This window comes from Tenrec ecaudatus, chromosome 18 (assembly GCF_050624435.1).
Source record: "Tenrec ecaudatus isolate mTenEca1 chromosome 18, mTenEca1.hap1, whole genome shotgun sequence".
NCBI lineage: Eukaryota > Metazoa > Chordata > Mammalia > Afrosoricida > Tenrecidae > Tenrec > Tenrec ecaudatus.
Window position 1 is genome coordinate 7,262,220 of NC_134547.1, and position 9,103 is coordinate 7,271,322.

At 50.6% G+C, this 9,103-nt stretch overlaps 1 protein-coding gene across 1 annotated transcript; it reads right to left on the reverse strand.

Moving 5' to 3' along the window:
* Positions 1-602: 602 nt before the first annotated feature.
* LOC142432665 (alpha-1B-glycoprotein-like) lies at positions 603-8,339 on the reverse strand. The gene is made up of 4 exons (XM_075537887.1): positions 8,243-8,339; positions 7,733-8,014; positions 2,900-3,190; positions 603-907 (listed from the first exon to the last, which is right to left on the reverse strand). The coding sequence occupies exons 1-4, from the start codon at positions 8,337-8,339 to the stop codon at positions 603-605; spliced, it is 975 nt and encodes a 324-aa protein (XP_075394002.1).
* Positions 8,340-9,103: the final 764 nt, after the last annotated feature.

Here is a 9,103-nt window from a genome sequence, read left to right on the forward strand (position 1 = left end):
GTCATGAAACAAGCGAGAGATACTTCCACCTAAAACAAATCCGGGTTGGGTCTAGAGGGCGGGAAACTAGCTGCATTACAGTCTCATCCAGTCCCTCAGTTTACCATATTCCCTTAGACCCTGATGATGGTGAATTAGAAATTCTCAACACAGAACATTGACGGAGCATTAAAAATCTCTAGAAGGATGGGGTTAAGGAGACCTGCTGGTGTGCCATATTTTGAGTTGAGCTGATAATTTCAAAGTCAGCAGTTCAAAACCCCCAGTCCATCGCTGGAGAATGATGAGGTTTTCCACTGCTGTAAAGAGTTACCATCCCAGACATCATTCAACCCCGTGTAGTCGGTTCACTCTCAGTCAGCATCAATAAATGGGAATGTAAGCTTGATTACTATTTTTACATTTCGGAAGATCCTTTGCATATCAGGGTGATTACTTAAAAATCAGACGAACATCTGAGCCATCAGCACCCAGGTTCTAGAGGAATGCAGGAGGACCCGGGAAAGGATAGCAGAAGGAGGGAATGGGTATCCAGTAGGTGCAGGAAATCCTTGAACAGGCAGGAGGGACATAAAGGGTGGTGAGGGACAAGCTGGAGCATCTCAGAGTTCCTCCCTCTGCACCCGGAGCGACAGGGGGTCACTGTCTTCAGACCTGGTGGCAGAGTAACTCTCACGAGGAGAGTAGCGGCAGCTGTAGTTACCAGCATCCTGGGGCCCCACATTGGACAGGGTGAAATCGGCTACATAGTTGTCCGCCCAACCCCAGTTGTGGAGCAGTACTGCCCCTGCTCGCAGGAGTTCAAACTGCATGTGTGGGAGAGGGCTGAGGCATTGCAGCTTGGCATCCCGGCCCGCAGTCACGGTGTCGCTCCACACAGACCAGAGCAAGGGCTTCGGGAGCAGACCTGCAGGACAGAAAGGACAATGGAGGACCGTGAGTTCAGCTCTCCACCAGAGGCACTAAGGTCACAAATGGGGAATGATGGCAGGAAGAGAATAGTTACGGGATCTGGACCCGCCATCAACCAGTCCATGCCAAGAACGGCCCTGTCCTGAGACCGTCCAGGTGGACGGCAAGGAACAGAAGGAGCATTGCGGGCATCAGGGCTGCACCGAGTTACAGCACGTGCCTCCACGCGGGGTCCAGTCTTCACAGTGTAATAAGTTGGGAATCCCCCAGCCCAACCCACCACTGTGCCGTTGATTTCAAGTCATAGCAGTAGGTTCCGATGGGGCTACTACCAAAAGGTCAGACACATCAAACGACCTGTGCCTCCTTAATGGAAGGATGTGGCATTCCCAGTCCCTATAGATTGTTAGCCTAGGAAATCCTATGGAGCTGTTAGACTCATGTGATCCTATGAGTCAGAATTAATTACACAGCAAAAGGCATAAATAGAGTAGATACAGCGCATACTGCATCAGTGAATCTCTAATAAAAATACTATAAACTCACATTTAAATTATCAAATTACCATTTCATAGAATATCATATGCTTCAAATACAATTATGTACTGAATACAACATGCAGGCGCTCAGTTTACCAGTCACCCACATGACAAGGATTAACAACCACACAGGTCTGCTGCCAACCACACTGATCTACACAGATGTGGTAATTACATAATTTCATGTCAACTTGATATGTAGTGCAGTGGCGGAGCTCAGCCTGTTAATCAGGTCACAGCCGGATTGCAATTGGCTCCTGTGCAATTGACTGCTGGACATGGGATCGGCAAGACCGACCAAGAGTTGACAGCTTGGAGTGGTGGTGCTGGTGAGAAATATGGGCAGCGCCGTAGAGTGCCAACGAACACACTCTTGTGTCTTACAGGAAGTGCAGCCAGGATGCTCCTTAGAAACAAGATGGAAAAACCCTCTCTCATGGACTTTGCTCATGTTGTAAAGACAGATCCATCCCTGGGGAAGCGCACCATGCTTAGTAAAGTAATGGGGCTTTGAAGAAAGAAAGGCCGTCAACAGGATGGATTCACACCGTGGCTGCAATGACAGCCTCAGACAGAGCAACAACTGTGAGGATGGCCCGTACCACACAGTGTTGTTTTGTTTTGTTTTTGTGCTTGTTAAATTGTTATGGATTGGAACTGACCCAATGGTACCTAAAACAACAAACAATAGAGAGTAATACACCTATCAAAAACCTAGTGCTGAAGGGATGGAAAAGAGTAATGCTGTTCTTAAGGGCACATTTTATTTCCTGGTGAAAGGGTGCATTTCGGCTGGTACAGTCTGTGGACCGTGGAAGTGCTGCTCCTGGCTCAGCACTGCAGCTCCAAATTAGGTTATGAGCACACCCCACTCAGCACCAGGTAAGACTGCAGGCAGTTCTATGAGAGTGGGAAGAATTGGAAGCCCAGAGAGTTGAGAACCAGTTACAAGATATGAGTTCAAGACAGCGTCTCCCATCACACATCATTTCCCTGGTCCCCACACCAGGGCAGAGATCCGCCCAACCTAGTGTTGGAATCAGTTGCAAGACAGAGGGGGCTTTGGATGAGTTCTCTATGAACAGAATTGACCTGTCACAGGCATTTCTGGGTCACAAGGAGTTGGACTGTGAGGAGTTTCATCAGCACTCTCTGATGGGTGGGGAAGGGGAGAAGTCTGTCCTTGGCTTAAAGTAGGAATGGGTTCAAACTTCATAGGTTCTTTAAAATGCAGCCTGCTCAGGGACATGAAGCCCCTTGCCCTGAACTTGACCACAGCCAGGCCAGCACCAGGCTCTCTGCAAGTGACATCGGCATGTGACTGGGCACACCTGAGTCCCACCCACATCACAGGCAGGTGCCTGAAGTGCAGGCACAGCCCCAAACTTGCTTCTGCCTTGTCTCAACTCCAAACTCCCCCCCTTTCTGTCCTAACCCAGGAGTCTTACCTGCCACGCTCAGCTCCAACGCATTGCTTAGCCAGGACCCCGAGGTCCCATGTCTGGTCCTCAAGTACAGGCACCTGTACTTTCCAGAATCCTGGGCTGTGAGCTCTGGGATCCGGAAGTCGGCGCTGCTTCCGGTGGAGCTGACCGCCTGCAGGGGGCGCCGCGCCTTCTCCTGGAGCAGCAGGAAGATGGCGCCGGTCAGGGACCCCTGGCACCTCAGGACCACTTCGCTGCCTGGTGTCAGCTTCAGGCCTTCGGACACCAAGGACAGCTTGGGCTCGGGGAGAGAGCCTGGGAGAAGACACGCAGTGGGTCAGCGATCAGCACTTAGACTCCGGGCAGAATCCACTCAGGGTGGGCACACAGGACCAGCAAGCATTGCCACCTAACAGAGACTTCTCATCGGGGCCATCAGCAGGCCACAGTAGCCACGTGGTGTGAGACAGAGAAGGAACGCTGGCATGTGGGTCTGGGTTTGGGGGCTTTTCAATGTCTGACTTGGAAACACAGGAGGAGGGTAAGGGAGAGGGGGCCCGGAGCTCAGCACATGCTGCCTGTCCAGCCGAGGATGTTGTCAATAAGGTAGTGGCCCTTGTCAGTGAAATGGCCCCCACCCTCTGTTATATTCCTTAGACCCTACAAGGATTTTTGTTTATTTTTGAGTGGGGTTTTGGGGCTTGGCTGGGTCAAAGATGAAGAGGGGCAGGTGCAGGCTCCTGCCGGGTGAGAGGAGCGCCGACTCGTAGGGGACGGGTGCTCAGTACTGACACTCAGGCAAATTTGTTGTGTTTGTTTTCTTCTCATTCCATTCGAGAAGCACGAGCAGGAGAAGCACCCAGAGCTGTGGCTCAGGGACCCCCAGCCCTGACACTGTGGTATCAGCGAGTTCCCGCCGTTCTACCCTGAACACCTGTCTCAACTTAGGGCTCAGGGCCTGGGAACCGACACAGCCCCATCACAGAGTCCACGCTGAGGCTCTGAAGGATCCTTCTGATTCCACTTTCTGCTCTGGTCTCCAATGATGTGTGAGGATCACCCCATACAAGCATTTAACTGATCAAATCGGGCTCGCTACCCAGCCGCTTCACTGGCTCAGGGGCAGTGCATGGGTCTCTGCTCAGGGACTGCTCTCCTGGCTGAATGGCTCCCATGTCAGGGCCCAAGGTAGACTCCCACTGTTCACTCACCATCACTTACGAAGATCTCCACAGGGTTGCTAGGACTGGACCAGATGGTCTGCACACTACTGAGTGTGTACTGACAAGTGTACACACCTCCCTCCTGAATGGGGACACTGAATTTAATCGATGTAGGTACTGTAGAAGCCCTTGATTCTTCACGCACTCTCTCTCCTGACTTCATTAAGGTCCAAGTAATGCCTTGGATAGATGCTGAGCAATGTAGGATCGCTGAAGAACGTGGCCTTTGGATCAGCTCTGAGTTCAATGTCATGCTGGGTGCTGGGAGGAAATCTGTAAGGAACACACAGGACATCCATGTCTGCATGACTCCCATTAAACACTTGGTTTCAGGCCGTGGGTTCACGCCTCTGTCTGTCTCTGAAGCTCACCCAAGGGTAGCCCTCCCACTGCACGCACATTGTGACTCTTCCCTCTATAGGCAGTTCCCTCCATCTTCCTCCAAGCCCCCTGACCTCAGAGCTGGACTCCGTCCTCTGAACAGACTGTGCTTACCCAGCTCTTCAATGGTCACTGTGTGGCTGGGCTCTGAGGGAGTTCCTAACTCCGTGGCGTAGCTGCAGCTGTAGCTCCCAGGGAGTACGATGTCGAAGATAGTGTTTGTTCCCTCTTGTGACCACTTGGTAACCACCTGGGAGTTCCCTTCCCTCATTAGTGAAAAACGTAGTTTCCTCATGGGTCCTTGGCAAAGTAGTGTGGTCCTCAAGCCTCGGGCCAGCCAGGGGCCAGGCTCAGCAGACAGAGAGGGAGGAGGGAAGTACTCTGCAGGAATACGGTTGGTGGTGACCAGCACTCCGCCCTCCCCCAGTCACCTGCTCCACCCACCTCTGGAGTCCAAAAAAAACCTTAAAGAGGGGGGGGTGTCTCCCTAATTCCATCAGCAGGGTTTGATAACCTTTCCCGTCCATTCACTTGAATTTCTCAGAATACCCTTATTTGGGAATGGTGTCTACACAATCATAATCCACAAAGATAAGGTCAGACGGGTCTAGGGCCAGTGGACAATGAGTAGTATCTTCATCTGCAGGCCATATGACAGACTGTGTCCATACGGAAAATATGACCAAAACTCCCCAGGAGAATCCGGACCGAAAGGGAGGCAGTAGGATGCCTATGTAATCCTCTCCTGGAACCCAGTCTTTCTCCTGCCAGAGAAGCGAATGAAACCCTGGTCTAAGCTCATCTTCACGCTGGGAACCAAACTAGCTCCTGAAGGCTTTTCTCCCCAACCCGCAGTTGAGCTGAACTCCTGGAGACTCTGTGCGGCGTAGTGTGTTCCTTCCCAGTATTGTTGAAATAGGAGCAAGTGCACAGAAGCCACTCGAAAGTGAGAGGAGAGGCTTAGAAGGTGGTGAGTGGATGCTAATGTGGGAGGAAGAAATTCGTCAAACACACAATGGGTACGCCGCTTGAAGACTATCGCTAGCGTCATGGAAATCAACATGCATTTGTTGTTGGATTGGTGCGTGTGTAACTCCGAAGAGTGTCATCCAATTTTTTAATCACTTTTAAACCAGTGGTAAACACGCAAAGTAGCACAGACAGTGATAAAATGTCCAATCACACCTTAGAACACACACTAAAGAAGAAGGTCATATGATGATGGAGGCAGATCATGCAGTGATCTTCAGTACATAAGCCATGGAGTGCCATGTGCGGCACATACGTAATCTCCAGTCAAGTTGGGAAAGGGTGGTTCTAGCCTGTTGATCAGGTTGCAGATTGATGACCTCATTTGCAGGTGCCAAAGAGATGTATAACCAATAGAGGCCAGGCCCACACTCTCTGCTTCCTCTTCCGACTGAGAAGCCACATGGGGTTACACTGATGGCAGCCAGAGTCCTGGAGCTGGCGAAGCCCCATGGCGGCCTAAGCAAGCACTGAAATGCTTCCACTGCCACTGGATCTACAAGACTTTCCACCCACTGTCCTGTCCTTTTCCTGAATTCGGCATCATTACATGGCTTGTTTGAATCTGGAGAGAAATTTATAGACTGGTATTGGACATATCTGATAATATTGGACTTATGGACATGATCTGGCCACGACTGGGGTGTTTTCTAAATATACAATTGCTATTTTATATAAAGCTCTTCGTTAAATACACATGAGTGTCTGTGAATTTTTTTCTCTAGTCAACCTGAATTCACACACCTTGGATCAACGCCATTGGAAACTCAGAATGAAACTTGGAATGATGATCTTCAGCCTTCGAAACCCAATATGGCAGCTCTGCTCTGTCCTGTGGGGCCCTACAAGTTGGACTGGACTCAACTGCCCTGGGTTGACAAGACTAGGTTTTAACTATAGCGTGATGAGCTTCCCTACACAGAAGAGCATGCAGGAGTTAGATCAGTCTATACAACACGATAGTTTCTTAAATGCAAGAAGAGAAGAGACGTTATATAAAAGTTGAGATGATTGCGTGGCAGATCCTCTCCTGGAGAAACTTTTAGAAAAAGTGTGTTCACATAAGATGAAGCAGAGGTGGGAGAAGGGATTGGAGGGCTTTCTATTTCAACCACACAAAAAAACAGGAAACACATTTGTAGAAAACTATGATGCAAATGAGTTGGCACCTTTGTACATGATCCAAGAGGAACCCCATTTTCTGAAGGTTATCATCCCACCCTCGCATGACCCTTTGGAACAAGCACAGGAGCACCAGGATGAGGGAATAGGATCCTTCTTCCAGTGGGACTCGCACCACATCTGCACTAAAAGCATTGCAAGGTGCCGAGAGGCCAAGCTGCATCCCAGATCCCCCAAAACCTCCAACTCCTGGCGCTTCAGAATTCCAGAGCAGTGATGTCAGGTGCGGCAAGTGTCCTAGAACGTGACCTTTGTCAACGGAGCAGGGAATACTAACTAAGCTAGGAGCTTTGATGAAAGCCCCCTGAGAGAGCATACCCAAACTCAGAAGGGTCTTCTCCTGGAAGAAGTCTTCTATTTGGAAAAGCAAATCTCTGGTATCTGGAGGGAAAGAATTCAAGCCCCAAAGCCCTTTAAAGGCTCTTTTCTTCCTTGTGTCTTGGCCAAGAGGAAGACGGGGTGAAGCTCATGATGTGGTTTTCGCAACCAAGGCGCGTCTGCGCACACACCTTAATACCTCACTGATAAACAACTACATAAGAGATGAACCGAAACGTACATCAGGGATCACTGCCAGGGACGTCAAGGAAGGCACTCAAGAAGCATTCTACAGCTAAGAGGGAAACGTCTGCAAAGAGCTTCGTGTCGTTTCAAAAGAGAAGAAAGATGTGGGGCAGTGTCTTCTTCAGTCTCCAAAGGAAGCAGCCCCCATTCTGGAACTCTAGACCCCAGAAGAGAAAGTCCACGTCTGTGATGGTGAGGCACCCGGGGTCAGGGATCAGGTGCCACTAGCCATGAGGAAGACACTCACAGAAGGAAGACAACAGAGGTGGGGAAATCGCACCCAGGACAGTCTGGAGGATTGGGAGATGAGCGGGGTAAAGACAGAGAAGAATCGAGCGGAGGCGATGGGAAGGGTTGATGCCAATATCCCTGCAGACATCGCCTTGGACCTTAGCTTCCCTTGTCCCTTCCCTTCCTCTTGCCTGCTCCCCAAGGTCTACAGCTTCACAAAAGAGCTCTCCATGTGGCCCAGACTCACCTCTGCCGGTCACCTCCACCAGATCACTGATCTGTGTGGTCCCGCGATCAATGCTTGTATGTTTGCACCTGTAGATGCCCCTCGTGTCCTCTGTCACTTTCCCCAGAGGAAACCGGTGCTCACGGGCATAGGGTCGCAGATGGACTGGGTCTTGGGCCACCCCGTCCTTCAGCAGCTGGAAAGCCTGAGCCTTATTTGGAGATCTGCATATCAGAGTCACATTGTCCCAGGGGTGCTCCAGTGATTCTACCTCAAAGAAGAGTGTTGACTTTTCTGGTGGGACTAGAAGAGACAAGGGTCTTATTTTCCCGGGTTCAGGAGAGGGAGAGGCTCCCTATCCACAACCCACTACCACTGTCACGTGATTTCCAACAAGATACTTACTATATACAGCTGCCACTGAGGTCCCTACACAGAATCCTGCAAGAGACAGTGTGTCCACTGAGCCTGTTCCCTCCCACAGGGAAGGGAATCAGATTGGTGACCCCCAGGCACGAGTCATGTCCTTACCCAGCTGCAGCAGGACGGTGAGCAGGGCAGTCCCAGAGTCCTCCCCTCTCCAGTCCCTCAGGCTTCCTGAGCACAGCTTGGTGGGGGTCCTGCCCATGTTCCTGTGTCCCTCAGCAAAGAAGGAAGAGCGCCTCTGGTTGGGGGTGATGCCCACGTTTGAGCTCCTCTGTAGGGTTACTTGGACCCCGAGTGATCAAAAACTTTCATCCCAGCAGCCACTGACCCTGAGTGTGGACAGGAAATTCGACTTCCTCTTCACTGGACGTCAAGCCTGGGCTCCTCCCTCTCAGAAGCTGTCCTACAGTGTATCATCCTCCCGATCTCTTGACCACGTGTCAGCTGACCTTGTATCTGTCAGATTTATCTTCTCACTTTCTTAATCCAGGGAGGCAGAGCCCCAATCTGGGGCATCACTTCCTTAATTGTGGAGTTAAGGCTCCCTGCATCCCAATACCGGAGCTGAAATGATGCTTTCTCTCATTGAAAAGGAATTTTTCAGAGGGGCTTAAATTAAGGATCTTGAGTTGAAGAGATGCTCTCCAATATCCAGGGCGCGGTCCAATGGAGTCACAAGGGTTCAGAAAGAAGGAAGTAGGAGATAGGAGTGTGGTCAATGTGAGAAAGGAAGCAAGATACAGAAGAGATATGAGGAGTGGCCAAAAGAGTTGAAAAGTGGGTCACGTCTAGAATCTGCTTGATGATCACCCCATCTTTTAGCTGCTGGGCACTTTTAACCCATAGTGCAACCCCTTCCTGTGACGTAGGTCTTTACCTGTAATTAGTGGGCTTGCATACCCCCAAAGGTATGTAGGCCTGGGTGAGCCATAGAGATCTCTCTCCCTCCCCTGAACTCTCTTGGCT

What these genes read in the sequence shown, in the direction of transcription:
- LOC142432665 (XM_075537887.1), bottom strand. Translation starts at nt 8,339, where the DNA reads ATGGGCAGGACCCCCACCAAGCTGTGCTCAGGAAGCCTGAGGGACTGG. An exon ending in CACCGTCCTGCTGCAGCTGG is followed by an intron (nt 8,015 to 8,242) that starts GTAAGGACATGA and finishes TGTCTCTTCTAG; the next exon opens with TCCCACCAGAAAAGTCAACA. An exon ending in GGTGGAGGTGACCGGCAGAG is followed by an intron (nt 3,191 to 7,732) that starts GTGAGTCTGGGC and finishes GTCTTCTCCCAG; the next exon opens with GCTCTCTCCCCGAGCCCAAG.